The sequence below is a fragment of the Lonchura striata genome, chromosome 11, assembly GCF_046129695.1.
Source record: "Lonchura striata isolate bLonStr1 chromosome 11, bLonStr1.mat, whole genome shotgun sequence".
NCBI lineage: Eukaryota > Metazoa > Chordata > Aves > Passeriformes > Estrildidae > Lonchura > Lonchura striata.
This window is the reverse complement of record NC_134613.1, coordinates 10,492,522-10,517,293: the sequence shown is the minus strand read 5'-3', so window position 1 is coordinate 10,517,293 and position 24,772 is coordinate 10,492,522. Positions and strand designations below refer to the sequence as shown.

At 42.5% G+C, this 24,772-nt stretch overlaps 2 protein-coding genes across 2 annotated transcripts in view; one reads left to right on the top strand and one right to left on the bottom strand.

The window, feature by feature from the left end:
* The first annotated feature begins 323 nt into the window (after positions 1 to 323).
* CCNB2 (cyclin B2) lies at positions 324 to 5,648 on the top strand. Its single transcript, XM_021532035.3, has 9 exons — positions 324 to 439; positions 1,288 to 1,416; positions 1,493 to 1,618; positions 1,987 to 2,157; positions 2,229 to 2,387; positions 2,701 to 2,937; positions 3,724 to 3,864; positions 4,426 to 4,536; positions 4,828 to 5,648. Exons 1-9 carry the CDS (start codon positions 410 to 412, stop codon positions 4,927 to 4,929), a joined length of 1,206 nt encoding a protein of 401 aa, XP_021387710.2. The 5' UTR covers positions 324 to 409; the 3' UTR covers positions 4,930 to 5,648.
* An 807-nt stretch (positions 5,649 to 6,455) lies between these two features.
* The window catches only part of MYO1E (myosin IE), a 75,825-nt gene continuing 57,508 nt past the window's right edge, over positions 6,456 to 24,772 (bottom strand). Inside the window, 11 exon segments of the mRNA XM_021532031.2 lie at positions 6,456 to 7,534; positions 8,041 to 8,210; positions 10,675 to 10,876; positions 13,141 to 13,233; positions 13,669 to 13,826; positions 15,201 to 15,347; positions 15,811 to 15,956; positions 16,081 to 16,250; positions 16,913 to 17,027; positions 20,249 to 20,393; positions 24,087 to 24,185. Coding sequence (XP_021387706.2) covers positions 7,458 to 7,534; positions 8,041 to 8,210; positions 10,675 to 10,876; positions 13,141 to 13,233; positions 13,669 to 13,826; positions 15,201 to 15,347; positions 15,811 to 15,956; positions 16,081 to 16,250; positions 16,913 to 17,027; positions 20,249 to 20,393; positions 24,087 to 24,185 — 1,522 coding nt within the window. The 3' untranslated portion in view covers positions 6,456 to 7,457.

Sequence of the window (24,772 nt, the reverse complement as noted above, 5' to 3'; positions counted from 1 at the left end):
TCCCGCTAAATGGAGTTAACTGGAGCCTTGGAACTCAGTGCTAATTGCAAGAGACTGGCGAAGAATTGCGAGTCAGCTTTTCTGTCGGTGTGGATAAGTGCCGGCAGCGTTGAAGTTGCCGAATCGCGGTTAGGAGCTCGCGCTGCTCTGCCTCGCTCGGCAGCGGCCGGGGCTGAACCGCCCGGGCTCGGGCCCCGGCAGCCGGAAGCGGCTGCGGCCGTTTCCTGCTGGGGCGGGGCCTGTGCAGGCGGACCAATCGGACGCGTGCATTGTACGAAGTTGTCCAATAGTAGAGCAGGCCAGGGTTTAAAGGGAGCCGCGGCAGCGTGCGGCAGCGGCCGCCGGTTTGGCTGGAGAGCGGAGCGGGTCTGTGCGGAGCGGCGGCAGCGGCCCCCTCGTGTCCGTGCCCATGGCGCTGCCGGTGACGCGCCGTGCCCCGGTGAGTACCGCCACGGGCGGCAGCCGGGCCGGGGCGGCGACAGGGGAGCAGCCGGGGCGGCGGGGGAGAGAGGGGCGGGCGGCGGCCGAGGGGCTCCGGCGCTGTTTTCCCTCAGGCGGCGCGGGGGCCGCGGGCCGGCCTGGCCTGGGGTGGGGTGAGGCGAGGCTGGCGGCGGCTCTCGGCCCGGCTCTGGGGCGGGGGCGGCCGGGCCGAGCCGCGGCCCGGCGCGGGGAGGGGGCCCCGTTCGGTGCTGCGGGCGCTGCTCCCGCCCGGGCCGGGCCTTGGCCGCCCGCGCCTCCCCCGGGAACGGGGCGATGTGGGAGTGGGAAACTAAAGCTGCCTTAGGGGGAGGGGAAGGCAGGGACTGTAGCAGCCTCTCTTCTGTGGAGATTGTCTAATGGCTTAAACTGAACTCCACGAAAAAAATGGATCCTGGTGGTTTAATTGCTGTGCATAACAAAGACTATTAGTTTTTGCGAGTGTAGCACAGCTTTTGAATTCATATGGCATATATGTAACGAGGAATTTGCTTTGTGCATCCTCCGGAGGGCGCTGCTGGAGTTACAAAGTGTAAGTACGATAGAGTTAAACAGCAGGTGAGCACTCTGACTTCAAAAATTTAAAAGTATGAATAGGGTGCATTGCCTAGTTTTACAGTATCGTTGGGAAGTACAGCACTCTGAACCTAGAGAGGAACCTTCTTCCTCTGAATATATGTGACCGGCTAGGAAGTAAAAGCTGGCTGAGTAATGCATAGTAGGTACAGTGGTGGTAAGTCTATAATGGAGTCAGGCATTGGAAAGTTGTTGGTCTCTGACTCTTAAACTTTTGCAATTTTATCATTTTAGATCACTAGAGGGATGGAGAATGCTGTGTCTGACCTTAGAAATAAAGTGAAAACTCAAGTGACTGGCAAAAGGGCTGCTTTAGAAGAAATAGGAAATAAAGTTACAACAAGAGGAACACACGTATCTAAGGTAAAGGAACATTTGGAATCTCTGTATAGGGAGAAGTTGGATTGCTGCTCTGTACTAATAATTGTTCTCACTACAGAAAACAGAATGTCCCAAAGCATCCATAAAGCCTGTGAAAGGACCTAGCAAGATGACAAATGGAATTGTACTGCCTAAAGCTCCAGCTGCTGTAAATCAAGCAAACAAAGAAACTGATGTTCCAAAGGTAGGAATTTATGATACTGTTCTGATTTTTAATTTGATTTGTAACTTTGAGCTATACTTCACAATAGTTTATCTGTGGCTGTATCTCATTCCCCTGCTGAAGAAACAAAGTCTTCGTACTGAGGTTTTGGTTTAAAGGCTGATGTTCAAGTGGTAGAATGAGCTGTTAAAAGTACTGGATGAAGTTTCTGCTTTAGCTGGCAATTACTAGAAGATCTGTGTTTGTGGTATGTCAGTGAAAACTTGCTGCAGTAGAGCCCAAGCTTCCATCTAAAGAAGTTGCATGAGTGCCAGATGAAACATGGAAACAAAGGAACAGTGAAACAGTAGATCCGTAAGATGTGTTAACAGGTATGATCTGTTCCTTAGGTTCTGTCTCCTGTCCCTATGGATGTATCAATGCAAGAGGAGGATTTGTGCCAAGCCTTCTCTGATGTGTTGCTCAACAACGTAGAGGACATCGATGCAGAGGACTGGGAGAACCCCCAGCTGTGCAGTGACTATGTAAAAGACATCTACCTGTACCTGAGGGAGCTCGAGGTAGGACGGAGCCCCAGGGCTGCCCTGGTGCCCCAGGGGGTGCCTGGCTGCTGACCCCGCTCTCCCCGCAGCTGCAGCAGTCGGTCCGCCCGCAGTACCTGGACGGGAGGACGATCAACGGGCGCATGCGCGCCATCCTGGTGGACTGGCTCGTCCAGGTGCACTCGAGGTTCCGCCTCCTGCAGGAGACGCTCTACATGTGCGTGGCCATCATGGATCGCTTCTTGCAGGTGAGATCTCCTTCAAGTCATGCTCAGTAATTACTTAGTGACTATGTCTGTAAAGGAGTCAGGATTTAACTTTTCTTTGGAAATCTAACAGTCGACAAAATCCGCTCTGTGTGTATGAGCTGTTACAGTGCAGCATCTTAACTCGGAGGCTGCTGCCTTCTTTGAGCCTGTTGCTATACAGACACCTTTGACTAAAGTGAAAACCTCATTGATAGGAATGAACATTGTCATGCTGGTATTCTAAACTGATAAATATGAATCTGATTATCTAGAGTTTGACACTTCGGGGCCTGCATTTTAAATGTCTCTGCAGAGTCATCCAGTACCTCGCAAGAAGCTTCAGCTGGTGGGAGTAACAGCGCTGCTTGTAGCTTCAAAATATGAAGAGATAATGTCTCCTGATGTAGCAGACTTTGTTTACATTACCGACAATGCCTACACTAGTAATGAAATTAGAGAAATGGAAATTATTATTCTTAAAGAATTAAACTTTGACCTGGGGCGACCTCTTCCAATTCACTTCTTAAGAAGAGCATCAAAAGCTGGGGAGGTGGGTACTTGTCCTCATTATCTAGCACTTTCCTGTATTGGTAAAGCCTATAACGATTGCTTCTGGTGTTTTTATCATGTGACCTACCTCCTCCAGCTTAAATACTGGATGAAGCAATGTTCAGCTCTGAAACACCACCATGTGGTGGAACACAACAATGTCACTGTTGCAGCCAGTAGTATTTCACATTTCTATTTACTGTTGCTTTAGTGGCAATTATTTTACTGTTAAACTATGAACCCTTGCTTTTAATCTTTTTAATCCTGGTGATCAGGATGCTTCTTAGAAAAACACTACCAGTGTTGCAGTTCTTTGTAATGTCTGGTTACAAATACTGTGTTATTTAAGAATGAAAAGATAAGCTTTCTCTTTGACCCAATCCTTTCTTTCTCCACCTCAGTAATTATATTCAAGTGACTATCTGCTCTTGAGGTGGGCTTCAATTACCTCAGCAGACCACTGGGTAACTCAAATAAGTTTCTCCTAAGTCATTTTACAGCTCCCCTGCCATAGTTGGGATTACAGAAGGAGCAGTAGTGTCCCTGGCTGGGCACAGCAGTACCTGATACTGCAGTTTTCTGTTAAAATCCCTCACTTAACTTTGTGCCTAAATTCCAAATGGCTGCTGGTCTTGACTTTGAGAGGAATGTCTGTTAGAAAGGATGTTCCCTAAACTGTAGTAAAGATTTTACTATTTTTGTTTTGTTCTTGAACACAATAAGCAATTCTGAGTGATAGTGCTAAAGTGAAGTGAAACTGTGGATTAACCAGCTCTCAACCTGCTAGGCTGATGCCAAGCAACACACTCTAGCAAAATACCTGATGGAGCTGACACTGATAGACTATGACATGGTTCACCACCGGCCTTCAGAGATTGCAGCTGCTGCACTGTGCCTGTCTCAGAAGATCCTGGGACATAACAAATGGGTGAGCATTTTAATCAGACTTCTTGTTGTTCTTCACTCATTGGAATTGAACCAATAGAAAAGTACTTTAAAAATTGTGTTTGGTTGGTGACAGTGCTGGTGCTGGAATGATGGTTGGACTGCCTGATGCATAGTGGCAGGTAAAAAAAGGAATGTGCCAGTAAAAACTCAATTATTTTCTGTGTGAATACTGGGGTACAAAAGGATTTTTGTCGTGAAAGCATTGAGTTATTGAAGGCTGAACTGTGATTAAAAGTAGATTTTCATAATTCTTGCAGTACATGTAGCATAATGAAGTTTTGGACCATGAGTAGTGAGTTGTAATTCAGCTGCCAGTTGCTTTTTTATCTTCTGTTCAGTCTAGAAGCGTGGTCTTTGAAATTGATGTGTCCAGACTTCTGCACATCAGGTTACTCTGGATCTGTCATTTAAACTGACAGCTACGGTTTCCAGCACTTGAGGCTTAGCTGTGAAGCTTGGATTGTTTGTTGCCTGAAGTGGTTGTCCCTCAAGCAGCAATTCTCCCTTCACAAATCTCAAGTTTGTTACCATTCTGCTGCAGGGTACAAAACAGCAGTACTACACTGGCTATGCAGAAGACAATCTTGTGATGACCATGAAACATATGGCCAAGAATGTAATCAAAGTAAATGAGAAGTTAACAAAATACACTGTAAGTATAACTACTTTAATCCTTTCTCTAACGTTTTAAAAAAAGCTTTGCTGCATGTTGTAGCTCCTGTATGTTATCTTAAAGCATAAGCTGTTCTGACAAGCCTGTAAGAGACTGTTGTATTGCAAGACCTTTTAGGCAAATTGTGCTCTTGTTACTTTGCAAACTGGTTCAGTGCCAGCCTTGTATGTTCCCTCATTTTTCAAGCAGGCAGGCAAACAGACCCAAAATTACCTGCCTGAGCATCAACATGCATGCTTTAACCTTTTCTCTCTGTTCTCTGCTCTGCAGGCTATCAAGAACAAGTATGCAAGCAGCAAACTACTGACCATCAGCACCATCCCTCAGCTGAACAGTGAGATCATCAAGGATCTGGGTGCATCACTCCTGTGAAGTCCTCAGCAGCCAGGGCCTGATGGGGTGTTCACTTTGTGCCAAGCTTTTGTACATAGCATTCCAGCCTCCCACAAACAGTTCCGACTCACACAGAAGGTGACATTTTAAATTTGCTTTGTAATACAACTTTCTATCTAAAAATAAAACTCCTTTCTTTTAAATATTGAGAGTGTGACTCTTTAAGGTACAACCTACACATTTGCAATCTAATGTCCAAGTTGGACATTTGACTAAGTAGGTGATTGCTACAATTTGCTGTTAAATGAGCTTGATTATTCTCTGTGGTTGTTTCCAGAGAGACTCTCCAAGCTTTATATATTGCATTATATTGATTAATTTATTTCACTCTTAAGATAAAGAGGAGGCAGACAGGGTTTTTTTTTTGTTGTACCTTAAAGAACACTAAACATGTACTTTATTTCAGTGCCTTGTTTCAAGAAAGTACACTGGAATTCAGTTCTTTTTTTGCAGTTAGCCATCTTCAAATGTGGGGAAAGATGCAGGCTATCTTTAATGGGTATTAACCTTGTAAACTTTGTATTTCTCTGTGTGCTTATAAAAAGGGAGCTGAGGTAGAAAAATTGGAAGTCTCCTGTAAAGAACCTCCTGAAAAGAACCCCCTTAGGTTTTTCATTACCTGTTTGCTTGCCCACATCTTTTTTTCCCCCCTGCTTCTCCAATAAACCTCTGTACCTGGGATTATAGAGTCAAATCGAGCATAAGGCAGTTCTTGTCACTTCCTTGACACTTTGTGTACTTCTGTCTTTGTTTCTAATCTAAGTGTCAGTATCTGTATGCTCAGGGAATACAAGCATGTAAGAAATGCAACTTTTCTGCCCCAATACCTCATGTATGTCTATTTGATAAATTAATGTTGTATAAGTAATGTTAAATTACACTTTTTGATAGTCTCCAGGTTATACTGAAATCAGTACCTCCCTTCCATGCCTAGCTAGTCCATGATTGCTCAGCATCTCTTCATGAGTGTGCCTGGCTCTGATGTAGAAGGAAAGAACCTGATGCTACAGAACTGCCCTAGACCTCCCAGTGCTCCCCTGTGGGAAGGACGGTGAAGCCACTGGGCTTTCTCTCCCCTGGGATAAGTAAGCCTAGCACTTGAAGCAAATCATCATCTGAAAAATGTACCTCACTCTTTGTGTGGGTATTATTCCTCCCTTGGAGTGAGGTCCTCATTTCTGGCTCCCAGAAACAGCTGCTATAGAAGATGGAGTGTGTGTACCTAAGTTAGACTTAGGCAGTGGTTTAGGAGGGAGGGATTCAAGATTTTTAGCTGGATCTTAAAGCTTATGCAACTTTTTAATACCAGCATATGCAGGGCTTTTTAACTGCTCTTAACATGAGAAAATGAAATACATGGCACTTCAGCTGGGCATAGGGAAAATAATTTGGTTTAGAGTGAAGAAAGAGATTCTTTCTTCAGAAGTCCGTGCAGTAAAATCCTGAAGCCATTGTTGTCAAGGAATCTGTATATGTGAGAACAAACTTCACAGAGAACAAACCTGTTGATCGATCATCCTGTGGTTTATTTTATGGAGGCTCAAAAGGCAAAGCAGGAATTCTCAGAACTGCAGGGCAAGCAACAGCCACTCTGGGGGAGGCAGTCGGACTTGGGCAGTAATACCTGTGCTTTTGCTATTTAAAAGGAGAAGGAGTAGTGCATATCTGTAAGTACCTGGCATAAAAATTCTAGCAGTACTACCTCATAAAAACAGTGGACTACTGCATTATACATTTATACATGTTTCTATCATAGCCAGTTTTTATATACAGTATATAACTATTTCTATAAATGTACAGCTCTGCATAAAGACACTATAACAGGTAGAGTATTAAACATAAATCCAACATGGGCCAGCCATATTATAATATAAATCTTGAAGAAGGCAACATTGTTTAGCATACAGTACTATGTGGTTTTCTGTTTTAAATTCTTACAGTGCCTGCTAGAGTCCCTAAACACACTTGCAAACACAAACCAGATCCATTACATCTCTGTACAGAATTACTTAAATAGACCATCACAGTAGTTTTTCAGATGGTAATATCCCAAATGAGCCTAAATCTTTTTGACACGTAGCAGCATCCTTATTAACGTGTTCCCCAGAATGATCTGCATTAGAGGAAATGTGCACTTAACATTATCTTCAGTAGATAATTGAAAAGGTTATTCAGCTGAAGGCACTTATTAAATACACCCATTTTGAAGTCCCTGGTTCCAGACTGTAAATCACCTGTTTCAGGAAGTTGGTAGGTTTGAGCACTCTTCACTTACCAGGTGTTTAAACCAGGTTTTAAATATAATAAATAATTGGTCAGTTCATTTCTGTATGGTGCTGAGACAAAAAAATCAAAGTCTGTACTGTGGGAAACTCTTCCTCCTCATACACAATTTACTGGTAAAAATACTGCTGAGAAGGCAGACCTTGGAAGAACAATGTCTTGAAGGCAAGGGAAAACATCTTCAACCACTGGTATCTTCACACTAATTTTTCTCTGACAGTCTTTTAAATCTTGGTGACATAATTGTTGGGAAACAGACCTTGTTTCCCTCGTAGTCTTCCCGTCCACCAGCCAGAAGGATCTGTAAAAGGACAGGAAGGTAAAGAGTTAAGGAGTGAGGCTCTGGAAGTGTTCCTGCGTACTTGGTGCAACCTTGCAAAGCTTTGCCCACTCAGAGCTTTTTTTGGGAATGAACGAGGAGACGGGATTTTTGGAATGTTCATCTTGTGGCCACATCATTTTGCCCTGAGGAGGGTGCCCTTTGGACACCCAGAGTTGGAACTAGCTAATTACATTTTGCTTTTAGTGCTACAGCTGTGCTTTAGGCTAATTTTCCTCTAGAGCCAGTGACAGAATTACTTGTCTCACTAAGTGTACAGCTCTGCAGTACCCAGTGACTCTGTCTCTGACATACTCATGAGTGAAGAGGCTGGCCTGGGGTGGCTGGGTCTGTGCTGCCTGAGCCATCGTGGACATTTGCAAGCCTAATAAGAGAAGATGAAGTGGGGAGGCTCCGACAGCTGCGTCCCAGCTCCTGGTGCCAATGGGCCTCAAGGAGCCGTGCCCTGGTGCCAGCCCCGAGCGTACCCTCCTTGACGATGTCGATGATGTCGTTGGCGTTGAAGCTGAGCTCGTCGGTGTCCTGCGCGTCGTAGGCGTAGAGCGCCCGGCACTGCGGCACCTGCGGCTTGGGCTTGGGCTGCGGCTTGGGCCTGCCCCCGGCCGGCGGCGGGCGGCTCGAGGTCTGCCTGCGGGCACTGCGGACAGCAAGGGCTCGTGGGCTCTGGCACTCAAACCTCGGTTAGCAATCCCCTCCCTCTTAACCAATTCATTTTAAAGAGTGTCACAAAAAGGGAAAACAGATTTTCTTCAATGTCACAACAATTAAAAATAGCAACATGAGACTTCCCTGTGAAAGGCACAGAGTGGCCATTTCTTTCCTATGGAAATGGATGATTAAGTACTTCCCAACAGCAGTTCAAGTGCTTAGAAGACATTTAGTGCCCAGGCTGAACTGGAAGCAAATGTGCACATGCGGTTCATGCATATCTTGGTATCTACACAGCTTAGGCTGTGTCTCTCCCCTTGCCCCAGTGTCACCAGTGCTTCAACTTTCAGCATCAAAAACAAAGTTCTAGCTCAAAGGCTTGCTACTTTACCATTCTTGTGACTAAGCTGTAACAGAGACTTGCATCTCTTTTAAGTTCCCTCAGATTCCAGGGCCATCTATGGACTTGTTCTCCTATAGCCAACTCTGAAGCAGCAGGGGAGATGCTGCACAAACTATCACAGCTGTGACCACTCTGAAGAGTAGGAAGGGGAAAGAGGGAAGAAATGCGTTTTGCCAGCTCATCAGCTAATAAAGGCTGGAAGAGAGAACAGGTATTAGACTCAGTATGTCAGTTTGTAATTTATGTGCTGAATGACTAAAAATGTAATGATGTGAAAGACAATGAACTGTGATCATGTCATGTAATGCCATGATAATGGAACACACCTTTTGCAGAACAGGGTTACAGTTACTTACATGAAGTCCTAGGCTTAACTTTATCAATAAACCTCTTAACTTTGCAGCGAACTGCACCATAAAGTAAGATTAGAAGTATGGATTTATAACTGCACTTCAGTTCTCAATGTATGAGGGCAGAGATTTTTCTCCTGTTCAGCATCTACTTACTGCCTTTGCTCAGGATAGGAGGTGCTGTGAAACCTAGGCCTGCACATGGAAATTAAATAATTCAGCACAAGTCATGAAAAACGGCACAGCTTTTGTGCAGCTATGGTAGAACTACAGTATCTTGAATGAGGTGATTTGCTGCTAATGGGGAGCCTGCTGATTTTAATCTTGGTCGTGTACTGGATTGTTGGTATCACTGTATCCTTGGCAGCTTTGCTAAAAATAAACCTAATTCTACTCCTTAAAAATTGTATCTACTTATATATTGCTATGGTTTTGAAATACTAAAGTCACACCTCTTTAGCTCACAGCTTCCTTTTGAAAAGGAACAGACACAGAAATGTGTCTGAAATCCACTGCTGAATAGTTATGTTGTTTCTTTTCTGTGACAGAACACCTGGCATATTTTGTTTTGATTTCATCCTATGGCTTATGTGTTTTTGTTGTTACATGAACTGTAGTCTTGAGACAAAGTAAAGTCCAATTTATTAGTAAAAGAGTTTAGGAAGAAGCTGACATGTGACAAGAACATTTCACTGCCAAAAGCCACGGAAGTTATTACAAGATGGAGATGTGCCTCTTAGCATGTGCTCATGAGTTTGAAAGTGGTAAAGTAAGTAGCAGGGGCTATTTCTTTCTGATTTCTTTCTTGAAGATTAATCTTGAACAAAAAAAATGCCCTAAATATGCCTGAAACATCTTATGGCTGACACTTGGCACAGTGGGGTTAAATGATGCATTTAGTACAACAGCAAAGACCTCTGAACATGCCTAACCCTGCTTGAGGGCTCCATGTTTAGGAACCAGGAAGCTCCTCCTTGGGAACCCTTGGGTGCACTTCCAATTCTCAAAATCTATCAGTTGTGCACATTTATGTTACTATTTGATAAAGTGAGGTCTGTAATGCTCACTTAAGTTGTAACTAATCTACTTAATAAACAGCCTGTTGGAAGACACAGCAAAAGAATACTTAGGCCAACACGGAATTTAGTGCAGAACACCTGCCAAGGAGCTTGTCTGCTGGCTGCCAGCTGAGACAGGGCTGCTTGCACAAAAGGTTGTTCTTGATATGTTTAAAAATAAATATACTTTTGCTGGCTCAAAGAACCCCCATTCATGCAGATCATGGGAGTCATCAGTAAACTGCTTCTAAACTAAATTACGTCTTTTTTTTTCTAGAACTGCTGAATAGGCAACAGTCTTTGACAATTAAATGATACTCAAGATACCCACTACAGTAGAGCTCCACTAATGTTCAACAAGAGAGTGGAGTAAGGGCTGAATTAAAGTAGAAGCTGTTGGGTCACTGAAAAACCTTAACATTTTTTAAGGCCTTCAACATTCAAATCTAAGATATTAAACCAGAACTGCTTCACCTTTATTCCTATGGGTCTAAGATGGAGTATCTTTTGGAATCTGATGGAATGGATGATAACCTGCAAAGGCAGGTGATTGATGCACAGAGTGTATCAGTCATTAACAGTTTTAGTATCTAAAACTGCAAAAATTGACATCTTTTTATCAGATTAAATGTAAAATCTTACCCAGCTGCTCCTTGGTCAGGTACTTTCAAGAAATCCAAGCTCTGTGGCTGCTGTGAAATCTTGCCTGATCCTCCTGACACTTGCCGTGGTAAAACTGGTCTTGCCATGTTTGTGTACAGGTTCTTCTGATTGGCCCATTGATTTCCTGGGGTCTGGGGATGGGCTGCAGACTGGGGGAGATTTATTACTCCATTCTGCTGACCTAGAAGTAAATAAAGAGTGAGTACATGCAGTCTGAACTCCAGCTCAGTAAAGGTAACCCTTGATGGCTTAGCAGAGTCCTATCAAGGAACCCAAGCACAAAGTCATATTGAAATGTTCATTTATACCCAGTTTCTGGTCTGCTAACAATCTCTTTTGGGTTCCCAACTTCATGGTTTAAGACTTGTGCCCTGGATGTTCCAAGCTAGCACAAGAATTACCCCTCAGCTGAGTTCCAGTTTAGCTTAACATGGTACCACCAACTCCTCTCTAAAACACTGCACAATATTTTATCCAGATTAGGGGTAATCCAAAGCTACTCATAATTATAATAATCATAATTAATCATATCCATAGCTAATCCATATCCAAATTGCTTTTTCTTCTGAAGTTCAAACTCTATCACATACTCAAGGAATTTGACTGTTTTTATTAGGTTACTATAAATATTTGTCCATTTTAACAAGCATGCAGGTGGGGGGTGTTTGGGCTTTTTTGTTGTTTTGTTTTAAAACAATGCCTTGATGCTATTTTGATAGTAGAAAAGGAATTTGAATTTCCTAGAACTGACATGGGTACATTCCTTTAAATACATAATTATGCCTCTTAACTTGAATTTAAAGCAAACCCACCCATGTCTGAGCTACTTGCAGTATTAGGGCCTAAAGATCCCAAGTCTGCATGCTTTACATTCCTAAAACTCCTATGGAACAAAACAGGAGCTATGCTTCTATTAAAAATCAGTTTCCTCACTTACATGGGTGAACCTCTCCTCTGCCATTGTGATTATGCCTGCTAAACATTAGCAGAAAGAACTGGGCAGAGAGGAGAATTCATAATCACAGCACCTTCACAGGAAAAACCCTACTGCCTGTAACAGCTGCTCTTCACTTCTGAGGTTCCCTGGGTGCTGTGGCAAAACTTAAGGGTCATAAACTCCTGCATAAACCCCACTCTGCAATCCAAGCCAGGATGGCACATACATTATGGTGATGTTAGTAAAAATATTTGGGTTACTCTGAACCTGTACAGAACACTCTGTTCATCTACTGCACCACTGATTTCAAAACAAGATGTGAAAATAGCAGAACCTAGATAATTGGGACTTTCAAGGAGGAATTTGACATGGCTTTAAACTCCTTGGAAGTCTGGGCATTTTAACTGGAACTCTTTTGTAACACCTGTCTGCAATTTTGTTTTTCCAGCTATGTGTGGCTACTTTACAAGAGTTTAACATTCAAGAAACAACCAAAGCCATGTTACTGTAACCTACAGAGAAGTTTGTAGGAAAGCCTTCTACTCACCTTTTAAATGATAGCCCAGTGCCCGAGGGTCATCACAGCACTTAATTTCAGCAGTAACGATTCTAGCTATAAAACTGCTGAAACAGTTTTTGTAAATATAAACCAGACTGTCCTCGCTTTAACTGATGCTGTACAAATACTTACCTCTGTTTGCTGACAGGTCAGCTCTTACAGTAATTTCCCACTTTACTACTGATCTGGCAGATCACACAGTTGTTAGTTAGTTTGACTCATACAGCTGTGAGGATTTGGAATTGTCTATTTAATTTGGTGACCAAGACTGGTCACACCCCTGACTTCCACCATTAGCATTGTGCTTCTCAATAAACAGCAGCTGACTGAAAGAGGACTCTCTGTTAAAAAGAAAGTACTCTGGGAGTGTAAGTGAAAAAAAAATCTCTTGGGAAATGCTGGGTCAATGGAATATTGTTCTTCCCTGTGAGTTCACAAGCATATCTGCCCAGGGCAGAAGTGGAACACCCTAATGACATCAGTCCCCTGCAGAAAGCCATGCTGTTCACTGGCACAGCTGCTGTGCCCCAGCACTCTGGCACACAGGAGCTGTAACATGTCTGACAGGGCAGCACAGTGAGACACAAACTGCATTCTCTGCTGTGCTGGCCCTGAAAGCACTTTCACTGCAAAGCATTGTCTGTGGCTTGATAAGCACAGAGCTTGTACCCTTCACAGTGGAGAAGGCTACAAAGTCAGGTTTAGATTCAGTGGCTTATACCAAGTGTCTTAACAAGTCACCATCCACCCCAAGCAGGACAGCTCTGGGAATATCCAGCAAGACACTTCATAAAGTATCTACAAACAGATGCTTTCCAGGCAGGGTCTTTTAAAGAGAAATTTAAACTGTTACCATAATTTTTTTAAATGGGTAAAAATTGCCAGATGACAGGAAAAAACCAAGAGCCTTTATCAGGAATTCTGTTTAGCCCAAGCTAAGAGGACTTACCTGGAGGAGGTGGTGCAGCTCTCATAGGGTAAGTCTGATTTTGAGACCTACTGGAATATCCTCTGCCTTGGGTAAGGTTCCGCCTAGTAGGACCTAGAAGAAACCAGCAAAATTCTGTTACCCCTTCACAATAACATTTATTAGGTAAGTCCTGCTGGCTGCCAAGACCACCTCTTCTGGGATCAGAAAGACCTGATGTTCAGGAATAAGGAATCTGACTCCTGCAGGGTTGGCCAGGCTGTTATAAAGCATTAGGTGCAAAAAGGATGACTTTGGGATGGTCTCCCTTTAGTGATCCAGTTCAGCCTCAGGATATAGAGCAAAGCCTTCTTATAACTACAGTAAACAAGGTCCAGAACACTGACAGCTGTAGAGCAGCAAGGAATTCTGCTGTAATCCTTAGGATCTTTGTGTATTACAAAGAAATTAATAAAGAACACGATGAGGCTAGAGCCAAGCATGGATAGAAAAAGTCAACCATTCTTTGATTTTATAAACCCCAAATTTGTAGAGGAAATTCACACTTACGGGAATTCTTTGGTAGCCCTGGTCCAATGCTGATCTGCAGCACTTTATTACTTGGTTTGAGAATGGCTACATCTCCTTGGCCTTGCATAAACTGCACCTGCCGAGAACCAGCACTGCTCCAGGGCCCCCAGCTCTCCTTCTTCAGCTTGACTTCAAGTCTGACAGAAGCATGTGAACACACAAATGAAAAAAACCAGAACTGCTACATGAAATCAAGGCAGTATTGCTTGGCAGCAGGTAACTTAGAAATACAGAATTAAAAGCTTAGACTGAGAATCTGCATTCCATTAATGACTCAGCTGACACAACCACCTAATGAAATCTTTTTTCCATGCTTTTTTTAAAAATTTGTTCTTCTTAATTGATGTTTTAACTTCCCTGGTACAGCTTCTCAAAGGAAGTTTAAGATGCCCTGGAGAGGACAGTTAGCTTTGAACAAAAATGTGCAAAGGTCCAAGTAGGAGACATGTCAGCCCTGGCCAGCAGAGCCTCTGTGCTGCCTCTGCTGGCACTGCTCGAGTGCTGTTTGTGACCATTCCCTGCACGCAGTCAGAGGCACACACCACTGCCCTGTGTGCTCTGGGGCAGGCCCTGAGCTGTGCTGCAAGGGAACAGCTCTGCAGACACACACCTCAGCCCCTTCATTTTGCATTCCTTCCCATAAAGGCAGGCACACACACATTCATTCCAGCATTTGCACACTATGCATCTGCTCTAACCTGTACTCAGATAGGGTTTTGGGCAAGACCCCAGAAATGCAATACATGACACTCCTGGTACTGGCTTTGCATTTTCAGTATACAGGAGTGTATACTATAGTTATGTTCCTCACTTCAATTCTTCTACACCCTTTCCAAACAAAACTAGTGATCTCCTGTTGCTTTTCATAATTCCTCCACCTTTTTGAAGGCAATAAAATAAACATACAAATCCAGGCCTGCTGTTGCTGATCTCCTTAATGGGTTCAAGTATTATGAAAGCACATTTGCTGAGACTGTTCCCAGGATGTCCTCACAGCCAAACTGCACATCAGACATGCTCTAGGTTTCATTGTTTCTAAACGATGTTTCCCATATCATTTACTTAAGTGAGGCCTCCTTAGAATTATTCTTTCACCCCAGCACCAACAACAAACTTCAGCATTTCAGACTGCTGCATGATGTGCCTGGAATTCTTTCACACTCTTCACTGAGAGTCTGCTCCCTGCTCCTGCCAGGAGCCAGCAGCAGCTGTGCAGTGGCTGTGCAGAGGCCCTGCCCTGCTGCCATGGTCAGGAGAACAAAGGCAGCTCTCCATGCACACACACAGTGGGAAGTGTCAAGTGGCCCTGGTAAATCCTAACCTGTTACCCTGACAAGGCAAGCACAAAGTCTGGTATCCTTGCACATACAGGGTTTTACACTGTGCTACCTCTTAGTATTGTAAATAAACTACAACTTGCACTCACTCTCAACTTGCACTCACTCATTTGCCTTGGCAGCAAGAACAAAACCTTTATCCCTGAAAGCCCATTGAAAAAAGCCATCACTCACGTATTGCTAAATTTCAGAGGTAGTTTTTGTTGTGTTTTCTCTTCGTATCGTTTCGATAAGAGGCTTAAAAACTCTGTTTTGAAGACTGATTCGAGCAAACTGTCATATTCCTGTTCATGTAGAATGAAAATGTCATCCTGCATGGTGCTGCAAGAAAATCAGAGTTTAAAATGTCATCAGCAAATACAGCCAGCATTATAATGATATTTGCAGAGTACTCATGGTTAATTTTTAAAAACATAAAGTCCAAGCAGCATTAATTATAGAACCTTGCTTTCTGAGAACAGGTTTGGATTTTTCAGGAGTTGATAATGGAATAGCTGAAACAATCCCTTTTGAGACAGGAATACTACTTAGTCATCTTACAGTAATTACTGTTAGCAAAAAACCATGTGCTATTAAAATTACAGTTATAATTCTTCTCTTCAATAATGGCAGATTTTTTGACTAGAGATAAATTGGAAATTTGAAGATTACTATGCAAGTCTGAAACCCAAAGCAAGCAAATTCAAAAAGAAAGCTTTCGATTCCCATTTCATCAATCAACTTATTTTCCTTGTCCTACACAAATTGCTCTTTTAATGGAGAAAATGTATTGGCAGGTACTGACCTTAAAGAAACAGAAAGAATTCTTTCCACTTCCATCCTTCGCTTCAAGACTTCCTTCACCTGGCCCTTCTCTGGGCCCTGCTTGATCTTTTCACGCCCGATCAGGTAAATGCACTTGGGAGTGAGGACGAGGTCTCGCTTCACGCTCTGAAACACAGCATGGAAAATACACAGCTGTGTCCTGAGCTGGGCAGCTCCTGGGACCAGCTGCTCAAGACAGCTCTGACTCACAGCAGAACTCGCCCTTAGGGGATGCTGCTGCTCCACCCACCTTAAACCTTCTGTCATATTTAGTTACAGTGTCTGCAAAATCGATCTTCTCCCGCTTGCCCACAAACTGGCGCAGCTCGGGGTGCTCCTCCATGCCTATGTAATCCCCCACAAAATTCCTGTTAATGCTGTTCCGTCTTCTCTCCTTTTTGCTCAGCAACAGATCTGATGCTTAAATACAAAACATAAACACTGATCAATAGCACTACAAAGCTTCCTAAACTCATGTTCTCAAAGAGCCAACTGTTTGACACAGAATTTCTTGGGAAGTGAAAACTGTATTGTTTCTAATATGGAAAAACAGTGAAGCACTGCTACTAATCCTTTAGATAAGAATCATTAAATCCATTCCTAATGAAAGACACTGACAGCAAGCTCAGTAGTTCTGGTTAATTAGGAGCATTCCTGGAATTAAGACATTTCTCACAGTGCTATAAATTAAAGATTAACCTTCCAAACCCAGCATGTTCATTCACACAGCCCAGGTCACACAGAGCTAAGTCCCAGGATAGTCTGTGGACTGATCTTATCACCTACATATTACTCAGATCCTGTGTAACTGTGGGAAGTTTTCTTCTTTTGCCTCCCCTGCAACATCTCTGCTGTCTGTCCTACTCAGTCTGGCTTTGATTTCAGAGCAAAACACTGGGCAGTCCAAGCACGCAGAGCAGTCAGCCTCATCAGAGGTACTGCAGGGGTCCAACGAAGTGCAATCAGTTACCTGCAATGCAGCTTTTGCCTACAGAGAGGGATTTCCTTCCCCTTTCTGTCCCTCCTTCTGTTCCTGGAACCATGTGTGTGTGCAGTCCCTGCCATCAGAAGTTCTGACCTACCTTCTTCTCTCATCTGCACGTATTTTTTCCTGGCCGCATACTTCCTCCAGGCCTTCTGGATGGCCCTGGCATACCCATCGTACTTCCTCTCTCTCATCTCTTCTAACAGAAACAGCTGTGCAAAGAGACAGTGGGGTGGGGCAAACATTTCACATGCAAAGTTCAAGAAAAAGCTGCATTTTACTTTCAACAACTCTCCAGTGCATTTAATTCTAGATCCAAGCTGGTTCCTCTTGCACAGCTGTGGGATCTGAGATTGGAATGGTTAGGAAGCCTTTCTGGAAGAAATCTCTGATATTTGAGTGGCTGTGGCTCTTACCAATCTACCCATTAAGTTCCATACCCCATGATGAAGGAAGAGGAATATGGGTTCTCCCTGAAATATTCTATTGGTGCAACGCAAGATTCTCCACTGGCCTTTTCTTCAGCCTCCATCCACACATTCTCCAAAACTCCTACTCCTCTTATCAGAATGTTACCTTGCCTTTGGGGATCTGTGCAATGTGAAACATAACTGGTCACAAGCAACTTTCTTCCCTGCCTGAATTTCATACCCTTGTGTTCACTGTCTCCATTCTTTCTCGCCACTGAAAGTTGTCAGCTGGCTACAGGACTTTTAACTATGACCTTATAATTCACAAGTATAACAGAGTAAGATTTTTTCAGAAAATCTAAAATTTCAGAAATCAAGAGAAAATACTGTTTTATTAAAACAGGAATGGAAGGTAGATCCCCTTCTTGAGAATTTCACAGGTCCTATTAAAAGACGTGTAAATTTAATGTATTTAGAACAACTTCATAATTATTGTAGGATACAGTATATTCATTACAGCCTTTTATGTACTTCAGTGAAATGGGGTTTTTGTCTTATCAGGAGCATAAGCTTTTGGCTAAATTGCAGCATTCAATCAATCCACTGACATGACTGTTGCCTGTTATTTCCCCGCATTGTGCGTTAAATATTCACAGGAGTTTTCTTCCAGCTTTCAAGAGACATAATTGGTAAAAACAGGTATATGGAAAAGCAAACCTGGGCTTTAGGATTTTATTTTTTTTTTTAGTTTGCTGCTCTAAACCATGCAAATCTAGAAAAACACTGTCGTTCATATTGATCTGAAAAAGGAAATTTGATCTGGTGCAAACTAGTTCCACAGAACCTCACTTGCTCCTGTACAGAGTTATTTATTCAGGTGTGTGATGGAAATGTAAATAATGAAGCCTTTCTGCCACCCATAAAACCTTATTTCACAGTTGGCAATTCTCCAGCTACAGCAAACTTACTTTAAAAAATTTAAAAATCCCTTCCTGAACACAAGCACTGGCTGGGGTTTCAGCACAGGCATGAGAGCTCCTGATGCAAAAACATCCTCAGCTGTAGCAGGGGCATGACCAAGTCCTCATGCAATTCAGGTTACAGTGACAATATTGATGCTGTCTTTCAGGAACACTCATCATTTATTTCTCTAACAATAATGTTAATTGCAAAATCTCAGTGCAAAATAATCATTTGCAGCTGAAGGTCACCATTAAGGAAGTACACGGAGCTAAAATACAGTTCTTAACCTATAGAAATAAGAATACTGCATAAACCATTTCCTAAAATAAGTATTATAAAGCCTCCCCTTTCACACTCAAGCAAATCAAGCATTTTCCATCTTTAACCACAACAGGTGCTCTTTGTGGTGGAAGAAAGAAAAAAATTCATTTACCATCTGAAAGCTTATTTTTCTCAGAAGCAATAGAATCCTAGAATCCTAGACAATACTTTAGTAATATAAGATGAGAAATTATTGTCTTTCTTAATAAAAGATAAATCACTCTTTAAAATATTCAGTTCGTAGAAATATTTTAAACATAAAATAAAAGTCCAGACTCATTTTGGTACTTATTTAAAAAGCTATTTCATGGCATTAAAAAAATGAAAGAAAACATACACAGTAATTAAAAGCATTAATTTAAATTAAAATTGAAACAGAACCAAAAAAAAAAAAATTTCCAGTCAACTTCATGTTGTCCTAACCTGCAGAACTGTCCCTCAGTAAAACTCACAGATACACCATTAAATGACATATCCATGCAAGCAGGACTTAGCATCACAAAAATGCATCAGGAAGATGCTTCCACTGGGCAACGATGTCATCCTCTCATAAGAGCCAGTAGCACATCATGCTGGGTTACAGATCATTAACTGACTGAAGGGGAACTGGATGCATCAATCCCACTTGCCACTTGGCTACTAAACAGAAGACAGACACCAGGAAATCACACCAACTTTGTGAGGCAAACTCCCAATAATCTCCAGAAAGAAATCGCAGCTTGCTCCAGAGGAAGCAGGTACAGCTCACACTCCCTCAGAACTGGCTGGTGTTGTTGCCATGGCCAAGTAGGATCAATCCCATAATAGTTTCCTGCTCTGCCAATATGCCACCTGAAGTATTCTAATAATCAACATCTCAAGCACTCCATGCTGTGGTGTATAAACACATCTCTCAGATGTAGGCAGGAATGTAAATCCCATTATTCCTGAAAAGTCTCTTACCCTTTTTATGGCAGAAACAACAAAATTTCTATTATGACTTGGAAAAACATTATTTTTTTGCCTTTAACAAATACCTTCCTATGTGATTGGACACAGCAGTGCCATTGCCTGAATTACTGTTGTTCCACAGAGAAAAATACATGTTCCTGGAACAGCAAATGACAGCTACAGAAGTGTTCAGCTTTTTTTTTAGCACAACTTCAGACCAAGAAATCAAGGCTCAGCTGCAAGATGTGCTACACAAACTAAGGCCCATTGCTTCTGATGCATCAGGAATACATGAGGGTGAGTAGAGCACACATTTTCCTGAACAACTTTCCTTAACAGCAAAGTAAGAAAACGTTTTTCCAACAGATTTCACACAACTTAGTAGCCAGAGGATAAAACCAGTCTTGTGATGCCTCCCTAATACTCTCTTTGGGATTTCAAGTTGTAGTCATTATGGAACATTGGTTTACTCTGTGCTGTGTAACAGATCCTTACCATCCCTTGGGATTATTCTACCTTCATCAGTAGTTCTTATGAGAAGAGGACCAATGTTCTTGATACCAAAGACTCTTCATAACCTATTTTTCTTCTTCTTGATGCATTTAATTATCTTTATATTAAGTGCCAAAACCCTGCAGTGAGCTTATGCAGTGTGCCCTTTACACAGCCTCTGTGATAGACATGCTCAGCTTGCCTCAGATTTTTACACTTCCCACACCTCAGCAGGTATCATGCTCAACTTGAGCAGGCAGGACTTCAATTTCAGCAAACAGCTGCATATTTAAAGAATTGTGTTCTGGCACACTTACAGACTCTGGAGCTTTGATGAAGACTTTGGACTTCCCGAGCTGGTACTGGTCAGGATCCATGTTGACTGACTGAAGCAGGTGGAGGACTCCTTGTTTCTCGTCTCCTTTCCACGAGGGCCAGGTTGCTTTGGTCAGAATGGCATACCTTAAACCACCAACAAGAAGAGATTAAAACCTGGGGTCAAACAGCAGCAGCACAACACCACTGACTCTTGGCCAGCACTACCCTGGGGGAGCTTGACAATGACAGCAGAACTCAGAGCTTGGTGTGTGCAAAAATACACAGTATTAAGATGCTTCTTGTTTGGTGAGACCAAACAACTGAGAAGGACAACAGTGCCCTGGAGTCTCCCACTTCCAGATGCTAAGTTGCTGTCTGGTAACTGCAGCAGTTCATTGCAGAAAGTTCTGCTGGAATCTGCTTAAGTCCAGGGTGAGGTTATACACCAACAATGACCTATGGTCCAGATTTGAGGAGCTACATCTTTGGTACTCTAAACTGGTTCCCAAGCACACATCCAATTTCTCACTCAAGCCTTCTCACTCCGTATTATTCTTACAAAGGTCTTTTCTGTTTCTGAGCAAGTGACCAGCCTGTGCTCCTAACCCACCTGCTCAACAGCTGGGCTGCATTTAGCAAGGAGCCAGTGCTGGCTCTATCCCAGGAAGCCGCTGGCTTGGCCTCTGGTGCAAGAAGGAAGCAACAGTGATGTTGGTGCTTGAGGGCACTCTGGGAACTGCCCCCACAGGGCCTGCAAGGAGCAGGGAAGTGCTCTAACTTGTCTGTGACAGAAAGAAGCATGAACCCTTCTCTCTCACGGTGTCCTCTGTAAGTTCTCTGAGAATGAAGGAATGCCAGGCTGCAGCCCCTTTTAAACTGCCCACTTCTCCAGGCTTCACTTGGGCTTTTGGAACTGCCAGGCTGGAGTTACAAAGCTGCCTTGTTCCACTGCCCACCAAGGAGCACTGCTGGGCTTTAGCTGCTCCAGGTAAGTACCTTCTCTGGCAGCAGCTGTTTAGGCTCCTTTGACAACAAGACTATTGAAACAAATTTCTCCCCAAAATCTCTTATTCTATACTGTTGACAACTTCCTTTTAATGCCTTAGGCATACTTAAATGATATAAACTAAATCCTGCTTATTAGTAAAACTATTCAACACATGAAAAAGAGTGATCAAGTATGCAGGTTGGTTTGTTGTAATTCCCGAGTTCTTAAGATGGTAGTTCCTAATAAAACATTCTCAAAAATCAGACAAGGAATTGCTGGAAAAGATATTAAAGGAATGTTGATTACCATCATATCATCATATCTAAAATGTTATCCAGTCAAGAAACAGGAACAGTATCATGCAATTTAAGTAACAATACCACACAAACAGAAATAGCAAACAGTTAAAAAGAAATGTATCACAAAACCCAAACACCTCTGAATAGAAGGTGCACGAAAAGAGAGTAACTTCTGAATAATTTAATAGGATTCAAACCACTGATGTTCTCATGTTCAAATCTCTCAGTTAACAAATGCTCAAGTACTCTGCTGGACAGTGTAATGAAGTAGCTCTTACACCACCTTAAATATGGCAGTGTATTAATTATACACAATCTGTGTATATGCACTTACATATTTATGTGATTTATCAGTATTATGGGTTAAATAGATCCAACCCAGTAAGGAGCTGTAACTTAAAGTAACTCCCAGCTCATTTATTTACCAGCCTCTTTTGCAGGCTCATCATGTACTGCCAACAGTGCAGCTGTGTAGGTGGGTCTAACCAAGTCTGAAGGTAAAGGAGCTGAGGTGAATACAGGTGTTTGAAACTGCTATCTTCCACACAAGAGACTGTGACATGACATTTCAGCATACTACAAATCCTCTCCTACATCTCCTCAGCTGTAAAGGAGGGCATAGGGAAAAACGTGATTCAAGACCTTTTCATATGTGTAGAGCCCTTGGGTACAAAGTAAGAACAGATTTAAAATTCTTCTTTTTCATCAAATTAACCTCATACATTTTACTGGTGTGACAAGTATAGTGCAGAACAAACAGCTAATTCTATAACATGCACTACTGAAGCATTTCACAGGCTGGTATCGTGACAACTCTGACTGTTCACTGCTGTTCAGCAATGGCACTTCAGTGTCCTCGTGCATGCTTCCCATGAAACCACTCATGTCACTACCCATGAACCCAGGTTTGTTAAGCTTGTGTAATTTGATCTTGCAGATGATTTCAGCACAAGTACTAAATGTGTCCTTAACATGCTTCTGAAACAATTTGAAATCATGACTGCCCCCAAATAGGTGTTACAAACTCCCAGTAAGCAGTTAGGTCTGATGGCTGAACAGGGAGCTCAGCTCAGCTTTCAGATTGGTTATGCTTGGGAACACACAGGCCTTTTCAGTGACTGTGGCTTTTTGCATGCAAATGTAAATTTTGTACATAAACGTCTATTCAGCCCAGCAATCTCCACTTGCACGGAGCTGCCAAGGAACGCCCAATGAAAACAAGTGTACAAGCATGCATTTCCTGTCCATCCCATGCCTCAGCCCGATTTTACTCACACTGACTCTGGGGGTCAGAACAGAGCTTGTTCTGGATGCTAGGAACTGTGAATGGAAAGGGTGCAGGAAGAATTTTACTCATAACAAAATGTTACATTTAACAAAGCTAACTGATCTGAAACAAAAGGATGAATTCCATAAGAGGAGTTTCAGTTGCCTGTGGATCCAGAAGTACCACGTCGCCTTCCTCTGTGCAGAACTCTCAGCCTGAACTGTGTTCAGGCTAGATTTAACACACAGTATAAATCTGTTACTTGTCTCAGCAACAGTCTGTGTTAAGTAACATTGCCTGTAGCATGTTCATGTTTATACCTCTAGGCTTGAAATTCATAAATAAAAAGGAATTTTAAATTGTTCCATGAAAATGAAGTCCATACCCTTGGAGATTTTAGGTCTGGCTGTTACTGCACTATTAGAATATTCTTGGTACTATCATGAAGGATTACTAATGGCTTTGTCCTGTGCTGTCTGATTAACTATACTCCACTCCTTGCAAAAACTGATTGGGTTTTTGTTTGACACTCTCAAATTCCATGCAACGACTTCCAACAAAAGCTGATTTATTACATAAAGCCTGTTTGGGCACTTATTAGCTGCATGTCTTCAGTTTCTGAAGAACAGAAGCTGAATGTTGTATAAATCTTGAAACTGCTCCTATTTAAGAGGATTTCATTAGCTAGTGGAGGTAGTTAATCATGGTAACAGCTGGTCCTAAGACACTGAGAACAGGACTGATCTTCCAGAGCTCTGACTTGCTTTCATTCATTCTGTGAGCAGCTGCAGAGGTTTGAGCTGTGCCCATTCCCAGCTGTCAGAACACCAGTGGAAGGATAACAAGCTGTGTAAGCTGAGGTTACTCTTTACACTGCAATGGTTGAATGGCAGGTGTGGACTTCTTTACCTGCATTCTATCTGCTGTGGGGAGAATTGGCTGAGCTGGAGCAGTAACATTTTACACAAGAGCCTGCAGCTGGATACTCAGATTTCAGGCACTGCATCTGTTCCTTGAACTCTCTGTAACTTTGAGGAACCCTCTCAAAGCTCTACAAATACTGAGGCCTTAGGCAAGTTTACAGGAAAGATGAAATACTTTCAATAACACAAAGCCAGGCTTTAAAGCACTTTGAAATCTCTGTGTAATAGAGATCACTGAGCAAGGCACATGTGGAGAAATGGCTAAGTGGGAAATGGGAAGGTTTCAAAACTGGTTCTCTCCTCATCATGTAAACAACCCTGCTGTTGTTTATGGCAATTCTTCTAACCAGTGTTACCTACCTCTGCAGAAACTTCTTGAAAACCCGTCTGTAGGCGTAGCCAGCTCTTCTGACGCGAATATTTTCTTTCAGACCCAAGTATTCCACTTGATGTTTTACCCTGGGGACAAAAACAATGCAAGGCTTAAAATCCATTTAATTTCAGCATACTTGTGGACTGAGGCATTCTTAAACAACTGAATCATGTTTAACTATTGGTTGCTAAAATTCACGCACAGGTAAATTAATCTAACTTTGCACATTACCCTGTACACTGCATGGTAGGAAAGATATTCCAGGCAGGTAGACTACAGCACTGAAATAGATATTGCAAGTTAACCTTAGCATTTTTTCCTAGTTTAACTTCCCATCTCCAAAATAATTTGTGTATAAATTTCTTAGGCAATAATAAAATCCATAAAAGGCCAAGTAACTATTACCAATACAATTACACAGCTGGTATCTAAGGGACTGGGAAATTGTTTTGTGTTCTCTTACTGAAAGTTTTTCCTATGCTTTACATAGCTCAAACAGCAACACATTTTCTTCCTCGTTGTTATGGAGAAAAGACCAAATCTGATGGCTGGAAAAAGCCCCTGATGCCAAACCTTCACTACACAAAGAATCAGAAAGAAGAAAGCCAGGTCAGCACACTGATGAAAAGCTAGAATTCCTCCTTATTTTACCATGCTGCAAAGGGAGGATTCG